At 39.9% G+C, this 21,475-nt stretch overlaps 1 protein-coding gene across 1 annotated transcript; it reads right to left on the bottom strand.

The window, feature by feature from the left end:
• Nucleotides 1-1,460: 1,460 nt before the first annotated feature.
• LOC123029110 (organic solute transporter subunit alpha-like) lies at nt 1,461-19,511 on the bottom strand. Its single transcript, XM_044441713.1, has 8 exons — nt 19,287-19,511; nt 16,441-16,592; nt 14,580-14,653; nt 11,907-12,065; nt 8,258-8,369; nt 6,262-6,408; nt 3,816-3,921; nt 1,461-1,645 (listed from the first exon to the last, which is right to left on the bottom strand). Exons 1-8 carry the CDS (start codon nt 19,366-19,368, stop codon nt 1,461-1,463), a joined length of 1,017 nt encoding a protein of 338 aa, XP_044297648.1. The 5' UTR covers nt 19,369-19,511.
• Between the last annotated feature and the right edge of the window lie 1,964 nt (nt 19,512-21,475).

The following is a 21,475-nucleotide window of genomic DNA, read 5'->3' as shown; positions in this document are numbered from 1 at the left end:
TAATTATTTCCAAATCACAAGTGCAAACACTCACTCTGATTGGAAAATTAGCAGATTTCAAACTCGGATAATTTGTTCTTAATGAGGAACTTGTTGAACTGAATTTAACAATTAGCTCACTCCCTTTACTGGCTGAGTGTGGTAAGGTTATATGGATAAGAACAAATATTCATGTAAGGATTTTCAGAGAAAAAGAAAATAAATCTAGGTTGTAATCCTGTGCACACTTACCTGGGAGTAAGTTCTCCTGAACGTAATAGAATGTGTTCCTGTATATACATGCATAGGATCAGACAGCATAAACATGGTAGTCTAGACTATTTCTTTTGGCATTTGTTCCTTCACTGCTTTTCTGAAGCTGCCAATTCTGAGACTATGATTTAGGAAGAGAGTCATAATTAATCAGAGACTGCAAAGTGGCAAACCTGCTCATGTGGAAGAGATAAAACAAATGATATGGATACTTAAAAAAAAAAAGCAAAATGTTAAAAATATCATTTTTTATTTTATTGTTCACTGCTTTGAAATCTGTTTAGATATTGATCAGTATATAAGTGTTGTAAATGAATACAATAAAAATCTTAAGTTGTTTGTAGAGTATATTTCTTTTACTAGCATAGACCCAAGGAGTTAACTAACTAGTATGTACAGTTCAACAAATTAGGCATTTAACTCTACGGCCTATCCCAGCTGTGAGGGGATGCATTTGTTCAGATTCTGGCTCACTCTCCTTATCTGCAAAGCACTAGTGGTGCTCAAGAAGTAAATGTTCACCTCCTTTTTGCCTGCCCTTCACTGGAATATCCTATTTCACGCTGTATTCCCAACATAAGCCAGATGCCATTCCATACAGTACCACAGCTGAGCATATCAAAGGGATAAGTGTGCAAAATGCTTGATCATTGTAGGGATAATCTGAATCATTTAACCTTCATAAAGGCAAAATAACACCCCCCCCTTTTTTTGCTTTTGTTGCAGTGCACAGCTTAGAATGAAGATCTGTAAAAGCTTTACGGCAAACAAGAGTACATAATTTCTGACAGTGGTGTAAAAATTAACTGGGGACATTATAATGTATGTAGATCTCCAGCCTAGTTTTTGTTTTGCTTTTCTATATTTTAAGAATCTATTGAGTCAATATCTAGTCAGCTACCTAACACAAGCTAATCCCATAGGCTTCACCAGACAAATATTTCCCAAGACTAAAGTTTGCAAAGCTGAGTTCACCTTCTAATAATTCTATCAATCATATTTACATCAAAGTGGATATGTATATGTTATTACCCTATTGTTCCTTTAACCCAGTGTCTTTTTCTTGCTTTTTAGTTCTGAATGACTAGCTAATGTAGATTTATTCCAATACTGTTCTTTCCATTGCCATGTACTGTGTAACTACAGCAAAATGCATTGGCTGAAATGCAGTCATAGAGGCAATATCCCAGCTAATATATGATCAATATCTAAATGGATGTTGTTTCCTTTTCACAAATGTTGGCTTTCTCACTGATTGTGTTGTTCCGCTTTGTGCCCTTTGTTGCCTGGTCTGAATCCTGTAGAAATTCCAGGTCATATCTTTTCCTGTAGACAACTCGGGAAATCAAAGTTATGAGAAACATTTCCATAATCAGCAGCTGTTGGTTCATATCTGGGAAATTGAAAAAAAAAGTAGGAATAAGTTTAAGGACTGGTAATGAAGCATAGTGAGGTCAGATTTGTTCCTGCTAAATTGTTGGAATGTGTAATGTTTATAAAAAATAGTTGGATTTTTATAATGATTCTGCAGTCTTTCAGTCTGATGGATATATTCAATTTCAGAAATGCTTTTGGGGGTCATAATCCAGCAGTTGGCAGAACTGAAGGCAAGAGGGCAGAGCAAAAATTCAAAAGATACTAGCATGCTGCAGCTTAAAGCTCTTACTGTGAGTAAATAAGCCTCAACAACAGCATATCTATTTAGAATAGGGCAAAAAACTGCAAGATCACTGAACAATCAATGGGGAAATTCCACTGGGCCAGGGAAACAAGAAATGACCATCTGTAGAACCCTGAACCCCAGGTTGGGACCCCAGCAAGGCTAGATTTGGTCCCTGGTCCTGAAATTCTTTACTCCTGAGAAAAGGTAGCAAGAACAAACATTTCACATTGTAAATTCAGGAGAAATGTTTTGAGAATGCACATTTATAGGGCAGGAAGGAGTGAAATAAATGATTATTGTGTTTCACATTCACACCTGTAATGTATCATGGAATTTGGAAATGTTTTTATACATATAATGTTGTAGGCATCAATTAAGTGGCTTGAATTTCAGTGACATTGTTTGAGCATAGATGATTTAGAAATGAAAATATTTCCTTAGGAAAGTAGCTTAATAAGTCTTATATAAATGAAGTTAAAATAATTAGGTAAATTTGATAGCCTCCAAAGAGCATTTGAAGGGAATTCTGTACATACAGCACTGGGTGCTTTCCCTTTGATTAAGTTACCCTTTTTTTGCCTGTAGACAAGCCTGATAGGCCCAAAGCTAATAATTAATCTTACTCTAATATGGTGTCTTATGTGTGGGAATCAAATACAATGAGTTAAAAAGGGTTGCCTACGTTCAAATAATGCATTTTGAGAGAACCAGGGTGGTGTAGTGGTTAAGAGCATGGGACTGGGACTCAGACTATCTGGGTTCTAGTCCCTGCTCAGCCATGGAGCCAACTGGGTAACTTTGGGCCAGTCACAGACTCTCAGCCCAACCTACCTCACAGGGTTGTTGTTGTGAGGATAAAATGGAGGAGGAGAATGATGTAAGCTGCCTTGAGCCCTTTGTAGGAAAAAGGCAGGATATAAATTGAAAAATAAATAAAAACCTCTAAACAAGGCCTATGTCATACCATTGGTCTCATCATGGGGATTACTTCCAAACAAATGTTCTTAAAATTGCCTCTTGAGATTATTATCATATATGAAACATACAATTCTCTCTTGAGTAACTTATGTGAACCTTTGGGTGCTTTTAAGATGATTTAGAAAAGCGAAACAGAGGGGTTTATAGTTTAAATGAGAAGTCTAGCCAGTGGAGGTCTGGCATTCATTCATTACAAACCAACTAAAACAAACCAGATAGATAGATAGAGAAGAACTACTAGAGAAGTCTTACATTTAAAAGCATTCTTATAGCATGATCCTATGCATGTTTGCAATGCCAAGGAGTCAGTTGGAGGCGTCACAAGTGTGCAAATTGTTATGTAATGATACAAATAAACTTGACTGTAGGAAATCTGTGATTCAATCCTCTGTATGCATTCGCAATAGGACATGTGCAGCTACAAATGGGGAGGGGGAGAGAGAAAGAAGAACAAGAGATAGGACTCTTTCTCCCCAAGTCAGTTTTTCTGATGTGAATATCTTTTCTTACCCACCTACCAAGCTGCTATTGCAATTCAGATTGCAAAAAGGGCTCAAGGCAGATTTCTTCTCCTATAATGGCATCTTTCTGTTAAGAACTGGGGATTCATTTGTTCTTTCAAAACATGACAAAATCAAATCAAGGAGAACCAGTCATTAATCTCTCACTGTCAAGTCTAGTTTGATTTTTTCAGTGCAATCCTATAGATGTTTACTCAGATGTAAGTCTCACTGAGTTCAATAGAACTTATTTCATGGCAGGTGGTACAAGAAGGGTGTTGGACTTCTTTCAGCCTAAAGTCTATCCTTGCCTTTTTTTAAGTTTTTGTCCTACTTAGCATGGAAAACTATGTCTGTTGTCTGTGAATCTTGAGAAGAATCTACTTCAGCCTGTCAAAGCAGCTTAAGTTCAAGTGACTTACAAGCTCCTCTTGCTGAAGATGAAAGTGGAGGAACACAAGCAATTACTTCTTCCATAGCCAGTACATTGATGATGGTTGCTTGGAGCTGATTCAAAATAAGTACAAACTGCAGAATTGCAAATAGTAAGAGAGAACAATACATAAAAGGCCATTTTGGTTTACCTTGACTGTGCATTATTGAACACAAAACAACAGGAAAGCCTTCTCACGTCTCTCTACCTTTCTCCAGCCTAGTACAACTCCCTAATGTTAAAGAAAGATATACATCCACCAGGGCCATACTACATGAAACATGCAAAATGTGAAAAGGTGATTGCAGAAATTGGGAGCTCCAGACACACTCATGCAAGCCAAGAAGCCATGGAATTCCATACACTCATACATCACCTTGCTCCACAATTCAGATCTTGCTGCTTTTTCAAACACTTTTTGCAAGCAGACCACTTCTGTTTTCCACCACAGTAAGGTAAGTGCTTGAATGGATGAGGAATGCCTCCAACACACCATCTGATATCTGAGCAGGCAGTGCACCTGCTCTTCCTCTTGCCACAGCTTTTGCTTCCTTTGGTGACCTTCAGCTCAAGTCCAACTGCTTTGGATATAGGAAACCTTTCTGTTTCTCCATATTCTGTCCTCAGAGTAGCTTTTGTCCGTGTTACAGATTACATGACAAATGCTGAAAACACTCATTTCTTTCAGGACCACCCATAACTTCTTGCCATCTACACAGTCAAAGGCTTTGCTGTAGTCTGTAAAGAAGAGACTGACCATCTTTTGAAATTCTTTGGAGTATTCACCTAGCTAATGTATATTTGCAATATGATCTTGAGTGCCACTTCCTTTTTGGAATTCAGCCTCAACATCAGACATTTTCATTCCATAGAGGGTAAAATTACATGTTGCAACACTTCGCTTGCATGAGAAATTGCAATGCTCATAGAGTTGCTGTGCTCCTTAGTGTCTCTGATCTTGAGGACTGGAATGTATATTGAACATTTCCAATCTTTGAACCATTGTTTTGTTTTCCATATTTGTTTGCATATTCTAGTTAGGATTTGGATTCATTCAGTCACTGCTAGTGTTGGGTCCCTCTGACATTTGTGGACTTTCTTTCATACACAGCCCAGTCTTAGAAAGTGAGCCAAGCTAAGAGGAAATCCACATTTACATGTTGTGCAACTGGCAGCCTTCTGCATCAGGTGCAGCAGCTCAAACAAAAATGGCTGCATGCTGCGCAGAAGAGGGGTACTGTTTATGGAATGTTTATATGGGGCTCCATTCCGGGTGAGAGCCGCATGAACAACCTTCTTCCATGTTGGGTGCAGCAGGCAAAACATCGTGTGAAAGAGGGATGCTGCATGTGCAGCATGTGGAGTTTGGTTCCTGTGAACCAAAGCACCCTGTGAATGCTGGGCACACTTGCCAGGGACTCATACGCAGAGCTATAACAAAGCAGTCCAGAGTCCAGGCTGTGGCTTCCTGACCCCAAAATGGACTCCACACATCCCTTGTCTCTGCTGCTAGGATAGTTCTTCTGGCATTCTTTCTACTTTGGGTGCTTTTTTCCTTCTTGTATGGTAATCATACCTAGTAGGCACTGATAATTTTATCTCCCATTAATTTATCACCTTTTAAAGCCATTTAAGTTGGTGACTATCACCACATCTTAAGGAAAAGCAGAAAATGAGTAATGACTTTCATTTGCTTGGAAATGAAGTTTAACTGAGTTACAGTGTGATCCTCTAACCACTAACTTCAAGTTTAGTCCAATTAAACTCTAAGTAGAGATTTCACTGTTAACCGGTAGCTCAGGGGAGAAAACAGCTAACATAAAATAAATTGCAGTCCACTGAAATAATTTTAAAAATCCAATTTTGAACAATACTTATTGCATTTGTTTGAGATTTAATATTTTATTGAAGCAACTCTCTCTCACACACCCCAACCCCACCACACACAAGTTATATCCATGCCAAAGAAAAGGAACTCAGCTTGTGCTGTGCTACCCACAGCCTTCATGGACTGCAAATACTTCTGTTCTCCATTTTTACCCCAAACATTTAGAATGAAGTTATAATAAAACAGGCATGAGCTGCAAAGACAGCATTTCAGATTTAAAAAGCATAGCTTCAAGCAATAAAACTTTTTTTTAAAGGAGGTTTTGATCATTGGATTACATCCGGTGTTGTCGGAGCAGAGTCATGCAATGTAATTGCCCTTCCTCTTGCCGCCCCCTGCAAACCTGCTCTGGAGGATTCCCAAACCCTCTGTAACAGATTTAGGGCCATGCTGAGGGCTGAGGTGAGGAGAGGGAACCTGTTCCATCAGCAGCCCAGAGATCACTGAACAGAGTACACTGATTCCTCTTTTTATTTTCCATTACAGACTAGAGCTGTTCTCAAGTAGCAGGATCTCAAAGCCTGCAACAATGTTTCCACTTTCTCACCTGATAAAGGACAAATTTAGGAGTAATCTTCTTATAGCCAAGGAGAACTCGAACTTGTTGAAACATAATTCCAATTGGCCACAAGGCAATGAGTGTCAGGACACCTATGAAGCAGTTAATCCATATGGCAGCTCCACTGAAGGATAACTGAAAGCCAAATTGACCAGATACACAAATTATATTAGACGTCCTTTCAACTCCTGCTCTCAGGCAATGAGTATTCATACAAGAATTCCTCATATTTGTGTTTCTTTTTAAACTTAAATAAACTTTCAGCAGCACTGGAAATATCCCCATCAGGCACTGTCTGAAGATTGTTAAACAAACCCTCAAGAAGAAATGCTTCTGGACCAAGTGATTTGTGTGTTTGTTTGCTTAAATTTGATGCTGAAGGAGTCTCAAATAAAAATCAAACACAATTTTACAATCAAAAGCATAAGAACCGGAGAACTCTTCAATACAATCAATCAAAGCAGTAAGGCAGTAGCGAGTTAAACACGTGGCATTTTTCTGCCTGTGGCATTTATTGTGTGCACATGATTCCTTGCTCACAGTACATTGCGGGTGCTTGATGCAACATTGTTATGTACCAGGGCCTCTACCATTCCCTACAATCATTTTTGCAGCCTATTTCAGATTGAGGAGAATTTGGTATTATTTAGAAATTGTGGTATGAAATGTTTGTGTATTAATGCAGTTTTGCTATACTGCAGCACTGCCTACTGGATGTATAATGAAGCAAATAGAAAGGCAGAGAAAGAACAGCCTTGCAGGGGAAACGTGTAAAGGAGCAACTCTTAATCCCAAAAGAATGTGGAAGCAGTAAAGTGGCAATTTAAAACGCTCATGTAGAAAAGCTCCTGGATGCACACAGAACACATTGTTCCATATAACGCATCTGTTTACTTCTAAGTAAATAAACTAATAAATCAATAGTAATGGGCAAGGAAAATCAGAACAAGAACCACAGTGCATAGGGAGTGGTTACCCCCTCCCCTGGGGTCACAGCTAAAATACCCCGCACCCCCACTTTAGCACTTAAACCAACTTAAGCCGAGACAGCATGAAATACAACCTAATAGAAACTTTCCTCCTAGAGGGAGTATCAGTTTTGAGATTTTAAATGAAATTGGGTGATCCCTCACAAAAATCTCCATATGCCAATCCCAATTCTAGTTACCCCCTCAGCATCTGTTATGTATTTAGTAGTGAGGAAATGCGGTATATTAAATGCAATTAAGGTTTTAACATCCTGGGATTAACCTGCTGCTTTAGTGAAGCTTCCTCTGCTTTCATGGTGGGAGGAAGAGTCTGTCCTTTGCATGTGGCTTGGTTTGGGTTGGTTTTTTGCATGGGGTTTGTATTTCTTTGCCTTTCTATATATTCTCTTACACAAGCATAGAGTGGTTGTGTGGTATAGCTGTAGTATAGTAGATTTGCAGCTTTTCATCATGCTTTTGTTTTTGTTTGAAATTTAGTACCTGACTTTCCTGGCTTCAAAAGAACACATGTAAATGGCTGGAAAACGTGGGAGAAGCCCTGGAAAGTAACCAAGTTGAGAAAAGACTTCACTGTCTTTCAATAAGCCTATGACCTTTGGATAACACTATGAGGCCATAGGATTGCATCCTAAGTAATTTATGTGGGAGCAAGGCAATAGAAAACTATTTGGAATATTGGATTAGATTTGCAATCACATTTTTTCTGCACTTTCTTATAAATTGCAGCACTGTTCAGCTCTTTAGTTTAAATACAGCAGGTTTGCTTTGTATTTTTTTTATTTGTGCATTATACATTGACTATGTTATAGCTGTATGTCTGCTGCAGATTAGTCATACAGAACTGTAATTTTTAACAGTTCTTTATGCTTCTCATCACAGGATCATGCAAGACAGTGGTGATTTCTGCCAGCATTCCAACTGACACTTTTTAATTTCAAAACTGTTTAGTGCTTAGGTATACCTTATTTTAATAAACATTTCAGACATTTGCTTACATCAGAAAGGCTGTAATTTCTGTTGGTCCAAAGCACTACTGACAGAAGCAATAGCACAGGACAGAGGAAAGCAAACTGGAAAGTCCCCAGCTTCAGTAAAAATAGTGTTCGCCTGCCAAATAAAAAAAATCAGGTAAACGTCTATAAATTAATAAATGTCAAAAAAGGCTGAGGTCATTTTGATTCACTGACAACTATGAGAATTTGCCGTAGAAGTAGCAAAGGAAAGTGACATTATCAAAGAGTTTTTGGCAGGCCCCAGAGGATGGTGAGAGATATCCTGAAATCTGTTGATATGAACTGAGGATATTTAAAATGCTGATACTGTACTATAATTAGCAAGATTCCTAGTTTATGGATAATATCATGCTATATTTGAGTCCCTAGGTGGCGCTTGAGTTAAACTGTACCAAGAAGAGTCAGGGGTTTCCTGCTACTTTTCTGTGCCTGTTTAAGAAAGACAGCAACATTCTTGTCTAGCTTCTGATGGCTATGTCCTCTAACTATTCTATTACACACAAGCACCCTGATGCCACAGCTATGTAAGATCACAGCAGGACATCAATGTGGCTCTAAGAGTATCCATATTCAATCTTCCCTCCATACCCCAGGTTCTATTTATTATCTCAGGATTGCTTTTAAGAATGCCACATACATGTCCACAGCTGCATTCTATCGCAACCCTTGTGCACCCCACTATGTCCAAATGCAACAGCTCTTGTAGTTCTCCTCTAGTGATGGTGGCTCTTATTCATTTATCAGTGCTGCGTGTTACCGGTGGGGCCAGCACCAGAGCGGAGGGACCAATCCTCATACAAGGGTGACTCCAGCCATTGTTCATGTTTTTATACTGCTCTGGAAGTCAACTCAAACTTTGAAGAATTATTGGAAAAATATATAGTGCTCATATAGGTGGCACTGTTTTGAAAAGAGGACCCAGGACATGCATCAGCACTAGGCTCTGCCATAGTGTAGGGTTCCTGGCAGCTAGCTAAAACTATCATGCGCTGACACTAGTTCTTGCACTGGTCTGACAATCTGTGCCCCAAAGTTTGTGAGTGACTGCTCTGAATATTCACTGCACTCTCTCCTAAACTCAAGCCATATATCTCATAACATTTGCTTTTCTTCCATCTTACAACTATAAAACCACTCTAGATGTATATTTTTTCTTAAACAAAGCAGAAGCCTTTATAATGAATAAGGAGGCCATCATTGCTGAAGTTAGGACAACCCTAATTCTTCACAAAGTGCAATGAAGTCACTTTTCCCCTTCAAACCACTTCCCCTCTTCAGAGCAGAGCTGAGTGAGGGGTGACCTATCTTACACCACTGCATTTCTCAGCACTGCCTTGCTCTGGTTGATAATCCTATTCAGCCACCATCCACAGCTATATTTTTTTCTTTCCTCGCTTTATTTAGATCTCCAGCCTTCTTCACTTTGCACCTCAGACATGCTCATTAATGAAGGCAAGCTGCTATTTAATGTTCTCTGTGCTATATTAATGAACTTTGGCTTAATTTAATTGCTCAATTAATACAGCCATAATTGCATAATAATGATATAATTATAGTGGCAATTTTTACTCCTGCAAATAATTACGGAACTATAAACAGTACAAATGAGCTGGCAGATCACCTCCTCTTGCTTTCTCAGGAAAACTGCAGAACTGCTCAAGAACATGCAAGCTGCTGATAGAAGTATCCATCTCTAACCCACTCTGAGGGTCAAAATGGTTGAGCACTAAGGGGTCTGTAAATGAGTCTCCGAAGGATTTTACATGATTTCAAATTGGCTGTGGGAGTGTGAAGGCAAAGGCAAATCAGATAAGGGGAATGGTATATTCAATCCATTCCTCCCATACATTTGTCACTGTCTAAATTCCCTCACTCAAGGGATCTGGAAAGACCATAGCTCAGTGAGACAGCACATGCTTTGAATACAAATGGTCTGGATTTCCATCCCTGGCAACTTCCAATTAAAACAATCAGGGACAAAGTGACATGAAAGATGCTTCTGCCCAAGGCTGTGAAGAGTTACCACCAATCAGAGCAGTTAATAATGGTTAGCTAGGTGGATAAATAGCCTGACCTGGTATGGTAGCTTCTTATCCTGCTGAAATTACTGTTCATCCTTGTAGGGAAAGACATATATAATTCAAATCAGCTCAACTTGCTTTAGTTGTTATTTGGCTCACATTAAAATCCAGAAATGTGTAGGGAAATTATAGAAATAGGAGGGGACACCACAATGTCAGCAACAACATAAATTGCACTGGAATGTGAGGCGATTCCAAGATGTTGGTGATACTTTGTGGAGATCAACCACTGTCATCACACATATCAAACCTGCTGTAACTCTGATATAAAGGTATGGAGGGATAGAACAGTGGTGAGAATATACCCTCGAATCCTGGCAAGGTAGCTGTCATCCCAAATCCACAGGTATATTTTGCCGGTAGCGTCTACATTTGTGAGGACTGATGTTTACACACTGTCCTTGGGATGGACCTATCTACTTAGTCATGCTCTGGATGTTGCGGTAACTGCTTGTACACGTAGCTTGCTGTTCATGGCATAGATTCAGTAGAATTAGAGCAGTGGTTCTCCAGCTGTATTCCAAGACCCCAGGCTTCCTTGGTGGCTTATCAGGGGCTCCTTGGTTAGAGGGTCCTCTACAAGGAAGGAAGCACCATTTCCAATTTCCCCCAGGAATGTGTAGCTACAGGGAGGTTTCGGGTGCACTCTGAGGCACAATGTCAGTTCACAAAGGGAAGGCCAAACAAAGCCAGTCCCTTACCAGCGTGGCCCCCCTGCATACTATAAATTGAGTATGGAACATTTCTTAGATAAGGCATCTTCTGAAACGTGCAAGATGCTGCAAGTGCCTGTGGCACAATCCTCTCTGCTCTGTCTTTCAGCTAATGTCAAAGAGACCATTCAGATCCTGCCTGTTCCCTAAACTATTGCACTCCCTCCACCACCACCACCAGATTATCTCAAGGCCTTCCCAGACCAAAAGCATTGTTTTTAGAAAGTTACTCAAGCTTTGGCAACCTTTGGGACCTGAACTCCAAACTCTTCTCTCTACAGCTATGGAAGGCACTATCAAGCCAGGACCTTCAGTGGACAGTTAGAAGCACGATGGGCAAAGAGACCATCTTCTAGGGCAGTAGTTGTGGGGAATTTCCTTCAATTTCAGAGTGGGTGAGACCAAAGGCAAAAAAGGTGGAGCCAAAATACCTGAGGTTTACTTTTTATTACCAGTATTACCAGTTACTTATTACAAGTAACTAAACTTTTGGAATGGAGCCTTTTAGAATGCAGGGAGTGGAACCTGAAACACCACCCCATAATCAGCAGTCAAAGAAAGGGAGTATGGTCATCTAGGGAATTTCAGAAGTCTGGGCTGGGACTCCAAGCAAGGAGCTTCTTCACCTCCGCTTTAAAGAGCAGAATCAGAATAGTGTTTGAGGGTGTATCCCAAAGGCTTAAGGAAGCAAATGAATACTTCAGTCTAATCCCTGCACTGTCACATTTCACTGTGCAGGAAGGATCCTCTTTCCCTAGCAGAAATGCGGCCCTGGGCAAGCAACAGATCCCCCTTCCTTTGTACTCTGAAGCAATCAGTTGTAACTGAGAGACTTACCTATTGATGTGTACATTTGGAAGGCAAAGGCAACAGCAACAGCATGGTCCCGTGCTTATCTTGAAGCGGCCATTCGCAAAGTATCTGAGGAAGGATTTTTGGCCTGAACACTCCACCATCATCATGAGCAGGAACTTGTGGTTAACGATAGCAAAAAAGCTATCGGGAGGGAGGGAAGAATCCATGTGTTAACACTTATTTGGCACTCTCCAGTCTGTGGACCAGCCTCACACTTCACATGTGATAGCAAAGTCACTTCCCCACACACGTACAGTCAGATGGGTTCTGCATGGGGCTTGGAAATGTAGCAAATATAATAAGCACCCCTTAGCATTTGCCCCACTAATCAGCTACACATAATGAGTTATGTGCCATCTCTGAATTATGGCAACACTATGAATGAAAGCCTCCCAGAATGTCCTGTCCATGGCATCCCCGCTTAGCTGTTCTCAATTCAAGGCTGTGACTTCCTTTATGGAGTCAATCCATCTCTTATTTGGTCTTTTCTTCTGCCTTTAACTTTCCTAGCATGATTTGTCTTTTCCAGTGACTTTTGCCTTCTCATGATATGCCAAAGTATTTTTTCCCACTCAACCCTACCTGGTAACTCCAGAGATAATGGACTTACAGCTTCTATCATTTCCAGAAAGCATGGAGCATATCAGGCTGGAAAGGGCTGAAGACTTCCATACATCCTACTGGTATTTGCATTGTACTCCTGAGATTTTCTTTTTCCGTCTGTTTTCCTATCTCAATCCTTTTCTCCCCTTGACCTGTTTCTTTCTTTATACTGCTGGTATTATAACATTTGTTGGCCAAAGCAGTAATGCTGGCCTTACTTGATTCAAACAGCATTCTGTGGATTTCTTAAAGGGCAGCAATCTCTCAAATATTTATTATTCATGGCTTCTGCCTTTGGCTGAGGAATAGGACAATTATTTTAGTGTTAGCCAACAAAATGCCTCGTAACATCTCTAGTTCAGAGTCTGCAGTGGTAATCAAGGGAGGGGGAGGGGGAATATACAATACTCAACAAAATCTTAGGTAACATGTGGAAAAGTAGCCATGTTTCTTTCACCTGAGATGAATGCAGATCTATCATCTGCAATCACAGCCTTTAACCAAATAATACTTTTAAGCATTTGATGAGTATCTGAATTGGATCAGTACAGTGGCATAATAACTGGATAAGGCTCTAGGTGTTTAACTCTTCTTCTCCTTGGCTGTTCCTGCCTATCTTGGAAACTAAGCAGGGCTGGGCCTGGTGGAAATCTGGATAGGTGACACGAGTCCTGCATTGAGCAGGTGATTGGAGCTGATGGACTGCTAGGCTCCTTCTAGCTATAGATTCTGTGATCAGAGTCTTTTCCTGATCGATACACTCCTCCCACATGTTGCTGTTAGACCAACTGGGATGGGGCAGGGGAGATAGGTTCACTGTGCCTTTTCACTCCAATGGAACTAACCATTCATTCATTTGTTCATTCATTCTCTCACACAGGGGTGCGCGGCGAGAGAGGGGGGCTTAACAAGCATTTCCACAGTAATATTTTATTAATCCAATTTATAATCCCTTCAGTTGCTTAAGTATTGTGCTTTTCTAATTTAAAAAACTCAGGAAATTCTATTACAGTTTTCCTGCAATAATGTCTGGTTCTACCTTATCTTCTAGAATTTTGAAGCTCCTGCTTAGCATGGGAAATGAGCTGTAGTGAGGTCCCACAGTACAAGGGGTACCTCTTCATGATCCTTTTATTGTGGGTGGGGTGGGCAGAGAAAGACCCTTGTCTCTGTTACAATGACTACGCTAGAAGATGGATTTTTTGCACACAACCTTTGCAATCTTCCAACTGATCTTCCAAACTTTCATGCATTATAATATGCATTAGCAATATTTGTCAAACTGATCATGATTGAAACCAAGATAAAATAATTAAACCTCACCATCAGGGATAATTACAAACCATGGCAGTAAAATCAGTTCAGCACATCCTATGGCGATTGCAGTAAGCTCCGATCCTCGGTGGCTTACAACTGGCCAAACCAGGGGAGAAGGAGTGGTAGAGATGATTTACTCTTCCCTGACTTCTGGCTCTGCATCAGTGTGGTTCTATCTGCATCTGCTCCAAGGTCAGAGCAGTGTCTCCAGCAGGTGTCTAGATATGCAAACTATCCTATGGCCCCTCAGGTGCAGCCTAGGGCTGGGATGTGAACTTTTTAGCAGATGAGCTGAGCAGTTTGAGAATCTATCCTCATCCCATGTCAAATTTTAAGTGGTAACCAATAAAGTTGTGGCCAATTCATCCTAACACTGTCACTGTGTAATTATTGGTTGCCTTTCCTGGGGAAGGCCCCCGCACTGGGTGCTTCAGGTACAACCCCAGCTCATCCCACACGCACACCACAAGCACAACCCTTTAACATCCATTTCTTTTATCTAGTTAGCAATTCCTAAACTAAATTAACATTATTCTTCTCATGTAACAAAATCTGATAAAGGATTTTATGTCTGCTCACCAGAAAAGATGTTCTTACATATAGACAGTAATTATATATTTGCTTAATGCTAGCGGCTGTTAAATGGAAAGAGCTTAGAATTCAGAACAGTACAAAGGGTGTGTGGGGGGTGGGGTGGGGTGGGGTGGTTCAGGGGCTGGGGAGGGGAGCACATACACTGCTGCAGCAAAATCTGCAAACATAGTTGAGCGAGGAATCCACATCCCAATGCAAGATGTAGTAGCTATCACCTGGAGGAAGAGAGAGAGAGAGAGAGAGAGTCAGTCAGCCAGCAGGGTTCTCTGGAATTAAACAGATTTATAATGACATTTCAGTGACTGGAATCTGTTTTCTACTAAATGAAGTAACCTTTCCCCTCATTCTAAATTTAACTTTGACCAGAGTTATAAAAAAAGTTAATTTATTCTAAAATTGGGAAGTTGAAAAGTCTCCTCTCTCATTATTCCACCTCCATACCTTAAAAATATGTATCCTCATTTCTGGGCTCCAGATATTTATCTTTATGATCAGTGTGAAGTTAAATGCACTGGAGGTTTCTTGCTCAAGGAGAAGGACTCAGCCAACATGACTCCTAAGAATAAGCTCAGCCACATTCAGTCCAAGAGTGAGTGTTAGATCTGCTCTACAGTTTCTAGGGAATTGGCCAAAGATGCCTGTGGCTTTGATAGTCTAGTAGCATAGGCATAGGGTGTGTCTGGATGAAAATTCTATTACTTTGACACCCTGCCTGATTCTCAGAATTTTAAGAGGACGCAAATAACATTATCTTCCACCTTCCTCCAAATTAGCTGCACAGTGTCTTCTGACAATGCTGGGAAGCCTCCATTTGGAAGCAGCCCACAGATGTTCCCACATTAGGCATTTATTGTGGAACTGCCATGCTTTGTTTACTCATACAATGCAATCACTTGATCATCAAAATCCTGTATTTTCTCTCTAGTGCTTCCATTTCTTTGTTTCTTTTTTTCTTTTTAAGAGTGCCAAAAGTCTTACTTTTTCAGAAAATCAGAAGAACAGTATGTAGGTGCTGGTGCCTTTAGTGCATGCTCAATAGTGCAGCAGGGTTCTGAATTCATTACAATTTAACACATATTTACTATAATCCTTGTGGTGGGTTCCATTCTATGTCCCATTTATTTACTTTAAATCATCTTTTACTCAACAGTAATTACAAACAGTTTTATTGCTTTTTTCTTTAATGAAAGAGGTATAGCATGTTAGCACTATAATGTTATATTTTTAAATATATATATATATTTCAAGCTATTTTAAAATTAGTCACCATTAAATATGTTGCTATCATAGAAGCATTGTTGCATTACAGTGCTATGGTACTATTGTGTTATAATGCTAAACTTGTTCATTTAAAAAAAATAGCCAGAAAAGTGTGTAATGGATTTTAAACATCAAAAGGTACCTGCTATAAGGGTATTAGAGAATTATATGGTTTGCAAAATCAAAATAGCCCACTCTGGCTTCTTTAATACTACCTGGTTTATTTAAACCACAGTAGGCTGCAGTGCATGCTGGCTTGAGCAGATTTGATTCACAACAGCCCGTGGCTTGTGTGAATCTGGCTCAATCTCCTGTTGAGTTATGTAAGGGTAGTTTACCCATCACACATTTTCCACCTCTCAGATTCTCATGAAATTACAAGCCACAGCAGCACAATGGATATTCAACATGGCCTTTGGAATGTGGCACAGACACCACGACAGATTTAAACCATGGTGGGCTGTTTGGTTCTGCAATCCAGCACAAAGTATGTTGAGCTTCCAATGGTTCACTTGCAGCCACTGTGTCTTGCCTATCAGTGTGCATGGAACATAGCTGGATGTACATAAGAGACAGCACACTTCCCAGATGTAGAAAGTCAATGGCAATTTCACTTGTTGCTTGCAAAGATTTGGTAGGGATCAGAATCTGGATGTTCTTACTGTGGACTGCTATACTGAAGTTCCTTTATGTGTGAACTACTGGGCTTTTTGATAATGAATTTATTTTTTCTTCAACTTACTGGAGCTACTCCATTAATCCAAACAAAAATTGACCTTTTGGACGGAGGGATTTTGTGGTAGATGTAGAAAACTTCCTCCACAAACACCAAGATCGCAGTGAATGTCATTAAGGTCAGCATGGCAAAAAGCAATATTCCAGTTAAATCAAGGCCTGAAGGGATAGAAAAGTGTTATGAGTTTAAACAAATGTACTTCTTAAAGAAATGTTATATTTCAGTCTATTGAAGCTAATGAATATGCTTAATATATAAACATTAGTCTTTTCTTTATCGAATAAATTAAATGAAATATTTCACAGTCTTGGGCCTTAGAATTATGCTTCCCACATTGCTATGGCTGTCATTTCTTTAATTGCTAGTTAATAACCTAAAATGGTCATCTGATTTGTCATGGTACAAAATGATGGTTGTTGTTACTGCTGTTGTTACATGTCATCAAGACATCTCCAACCTATGGCAACCCTATGAACACCTCCAAAATGAGCTGTCTTTAACAGTCCTGCTCAGGGTAGCGCCTTACATTGGCAAATCTCTTTGTGGTTTTGAATCAGATACTCATCAGAGCATGGAGGAGATGATATTCCACAAACTGAAGGAGGGAGCAGAGATTGAGACAGAAGAAAGGGGACCCCCAACACACAAAAACAGTTTGGAAATTTGAAGATACAAGCAGCGGGAGACAACATGAAGTTTCTAGGTGGTGGTAGGTGAACTTGGGTATGGGCCAGGGTGTGTTTTCTTTCAGGGAAGACAGTGTTTTATTTAAAATACTGCTACAGGGTCAGTTTTCTCTTAATAGACCTGAATTCCAGGTTCTGAGTCCCACTGGAGAAAAGAAAAGCTTGTAGTAAAGCCAAAACACACAAATGAGACAGGGATGAGCTCCCCACTCTTATACTGCTTACTAAATGACCCCACCTCCTAATTTTATATATATGCTGAAGATCCAGTGTTTACACTGTCCTATTAGTTTAGCATCCAGGCTAAGAATGAGGCTTTCTAATGCATTCAAAGCTGAAAAGAGCACCAAACCAGGGATTTCCTGGCTCTGAGCTTACATTCCAAATCATTTTGCCAGAACAATTTTCCATACAGCCTGAAACTCTCCCAGTGCCAAACTCTCCCTGAAACTGTACAGCTGACCAACTGGTCACATAGAATTTGCTACAGTGGGGCAACTTAGTCAACTATATGGCTCTTGATACTATATGCATTTTTCTTGCCATGTAGATTCCAAAGGTACTTGTGTGATATCAGTATATTCTCTCCTCACTTAGATTAACAGAGTATATAAGTAAGCAAAATAAATGTATTATTATTTCAGGTGCCACAAACAAATTTTGTTAATTTCACTGCACAACACTAATATGGTTGCTTCTCTAGAAAATGTGTTTACTGTAATAAATCACTATAAAGTGATGTTTGTGTATCTAATTACATTCAGAACCAGGATTTCACTTAAAAGTAGGCAAGAACCATTGCTTCTAGGCAAATAACATCTAGCATGATTCTCACACGATCAAAGGGCAATACTAAATCTTTCCCTGCAATACTTTGTGCATTGCTTGTTCATAGATGAGATATTATGGGTGTGAGATACCATACTGATACTGAGAACCCCTTAATATTCTAGGGCAGAGGATGTGAGAGGTTAGTAACTCCATAAACTCTCATCCCCCTCATTCTCTATCTGGAGATTTCTATTCCATTTTTTTCCTACGTAGATTATTTGCTCAAGATAGGAAGTCCAAAATATTGTGATGCAGTGATGCAGCAAGTATACTGTGTCTAGCAGGGTTTGCTAGAAATGTTTCAAAACCAGTTAATCAGCAAATTTTAACCATGCTCTCAGATGAACAGGCAGCATCCTGTAATTCCAAGTATCACATGTGTAGCAAGGCACATGGCTTCTGTTCTACCCTGTGCTTCTTGTTTTGATATCATCCCAGTTTTGTTCATAGCATGGCAGAACCTGATGAAATAAGCTTTAAAAACAAAAACTTCCGGATATCCAAATGTTGGGTAATTGGGGCCTGAGGTGGTTGTATCCTGCCAGCAGCACAATGGGAACAGATTTCCATTTTCCCTTGCAGCCCTCCATGCCCAACCCAGATCTGCTTTGGAGGATTGAGGGACCCTTCCGAGCAGATTGACAGATTGCTAGGTGACCCTGGAGGAAAACAGGAACAGTGCCATTACATATGCTTCTCCCATGCCATTTTATTTGCCTTTCTGAAAGCTAAGGGACAATTCCATACTTCATTTGAGAGCAGCAGCATACAGCATTTAATTTCTAACCTGACTACTCCTAGCTAGTGTGGGAAACCCCTACTTTGATCCATTTAGCTAAAGTTGCTGGTCCTTGATCACATGTCTTACTGCAATTAAACACATTTCTGTTTGTGTCATACCTCTCTTTAATGCAAAAGCTACCAGTGAATCATGATTCAAGGTTGCTATGCATTCAGCATTAGATTCAAATTAATGTATTTTAATGCTATTTAAGTTCTAAATGCTGTTTTATATATTCTATTTTATTGTTTTTATATCCTGTTGTGAAATGCCCAGGGATCTTCAGCTACAGGCAGTATAGAAATGTAATAAATAGTAATAATATAAGAATATAGTAATAATATTAATAATTACTTTTCAGTCCTTTTGGAGAACAGTGGCATTTTCTCCTAATTTAAAGTTAATTTAAACTAACAGCCATTTAAAATGTAGACTCTCTCCAAACTGAACTGAAAAAGACATATATACAAACATTTTAAATCCATCAAGAAAACACCCCAAGTAGGTTCTTTTATCACAGGCTTCTGTTATGAAACAACACTAGGAAAACTTACTTTCCAATATTACATGGGAGAATGGGCGTTCATCAGCAGTGCAGGCAGGATCCAATGTCCTATTATCTACAACTTCTTCCATTTCAAGAAACTTTTTCAGGGGCTCTTATCCCTTCTTTTCTCTCTAGCCATTGGTATGCAGCGTCTTTTCTTTCTCTGACTGCAGCAGCCCTAAGGAAGACAGGAATAGACGGCTGCTAGTTTCTCTTTGTTCTTGCAGTCAAGCTCTGCTGGCTGATTTCTGTGACTAAAAAGTTTGGAAACAGTGGTATTTTGACTCTCCAAATGCCCTGCTTGTTTCTTTTACAATTCTACAAGTTAAGAGCTAGAAATAGTAGGTTAGGTAAAACACAGGAATTATTGAAAAAACACTAGTGGCTAAAGAGTAGGCTAGAAAGGGAGCTTTGAGCCTGAAATGGCTCTCTGATCTGCCTAAGATGTAGCTGTGTATGCCACACCTTTTCCACCAACTGTTACTAGCTTCATTGCCCTCAGCAGGGTGCAAGGTTGAAAACAGCTTATTTCCATAACATTAAGTTCTGTAGAAAGAATGTCATTGTGCTTTGTTGTTTTTACCGATGTTCCATTTTGCTCAGCCTTAAAGAATATTCATGTTTAGGGAGGAAATAAGTACAGCCACAGAACACACACTTGGCTTGAAGGAGGTCCTAGGGTGGATTTCCAGCTTCTTCTGGTAGGAATCAAGTCTGAAACTTGGAGCCACTGTTGCCAGTCAGTGTTGATAATACTCAATTAAATGAGCCAATAATCTGATTCAACATAAGGCAGTTTCCTATGTTACTATGCAGATGTTACTTTAAGCATGTCACTTAAGGATGCTGTTAGAAAGGAAGTGAAATGAATTAATGATAAATCAAACCATATATTGTGGCTTTTAATCTTTCTCCTCAGGAAATGCTTCCCACATTGAATTTTCTTCCAAGAAACCTACACACTCCCTCCTCCTCAGAATCCCAGTATAGGAAACTGGTCTTGGAACATATTCATGAATGCTTCAAGCGTGATGTATGTCACTGAGTACATGTTCTGTAAGAAGAGGCAAATCTTGGTCTCATGTAAATGCTGAACACTTTAGAAGGCGGCAGTTAAGGTGGTTTATGAATAAATATTTCTGTATACAGTAGCAGAGTAACAAAACAGAAATATTCCACTTGCACAAGCATGCAGACTGTTCCAATGACACCAAGGCCTTTTCCATACAAGGCTGTTCACTTCCTCCATCTGCTTTTGGTTTTGTGCCAGAACTGATCTGAGCATTATATAGTGATAGGTGTGAAAGGATGATTTGAAACAAGGGAGTAAAGAGATTTGAAAAGGTAACAAAGAAAATTACTTAGCCCAAAGGAGGGGAGGGGCCAAAATCAGATAGCACAAGGTATGGGGAAAGAGGCAAGTAGGCAGGAGGACCAAATACTTCCTGATTGTTTATTGACAAGCTGGGCAGAACAAAGTGAGCCTATTGTAGCCCACCAGGGGCAGGGATGGATTGGGAAGAAGGGCCGGTGTTGGGGCAACACGGAGTAGGCGGGCAGAAAGAGTGTAAACTCTCAGTACCCTATTAGCCAATTAGGGGAAAGGAGGAGGGAACAAACGGCCACGAGCAGGGTTCAAAAGGGGTGTGTGAACATGTGCTCAGGTGAACAGAAAAATGGGAAGGAAACCATTCCTTTCTGTTCCCTTCATTGCAATAAAGTTTTAAAAAGAACTCTGCATGCCTGGAATATTTTTCTCTTCCAACGGAAAGGAAAGAGTGATTACAACAATAGGAAGCAAGTACTTTCCTTTTTTTTCCGTTACATAATCTCCAGGTGCTACTGAGGGAGAAGGGAAGAGCCAATTACCCAAGGGAGGTGGGGAGCTTGGCTTCTGCTTTAAGAAATAAATACTATATTTTCTCCACTCCACCAAAAGTGCTTTTTAGATACAGAACCAAACCTGGATGGTCATAATGATGTCTAAACAATCTATAAGCCACTGTGAGTAGGGAATGGCAAGTGGACACTAAATGCCTCATACAGAAAAGCCAAAAGACCCAGCCTAAAATAAAGTAATTAATTTTCAGACCTAGTGCACTGTCCTTAATTAAGACTGGTCAAATTATGTTAACACTGAAGGTGGAGAAGCTGCAAACCCCTTCGTATTAAATAATGCATGCTTTACTGTCCTTT

Source organism: Varanus komodoensis, unplaced genomic scaffold (assembly GCF_004798865.1).
Source record: "Varanus komodoensis strain SLA01 unplaced genomic scaffold, ASM479886v1 scaffold4, whole genome shotgun sequence".
Classification (NCBI taxonomy): domain Eukaryota; kingdom Metazoa; phylum Chordata; class Lepidosauria; order Squamata; family Varanidae; genus Varanus; species Varanus komodoensis.
This window is presented reverse-complemented; position numbering and strand designations above follow the sequence as displayed.

Bases quoted from the DNA above. Each gene is read 5' to 3' on its own strand.
- LOC123029110 (XM_044441713.1), bottom strand. From the start codon at position 19,368: ATGGAAGAAGTTGTAGATAATAGGACATTGGATCCTGCCTGCACTGCT. The intron at 8,370-11,906 runs GTAAGTCTCTCA...TTTATTTGGCAG, and splicing joins CCAAATGTACACATCAATAG to GCGAACACTATTTTTACTGA. The intron at 3,922-6,261 runs GTGAGAAAGTGG...GCAATTCTGCAG, and splicing joins CTAAATTTGTCCTTTATCAG to TTTGTACTTATTTTGAATCA.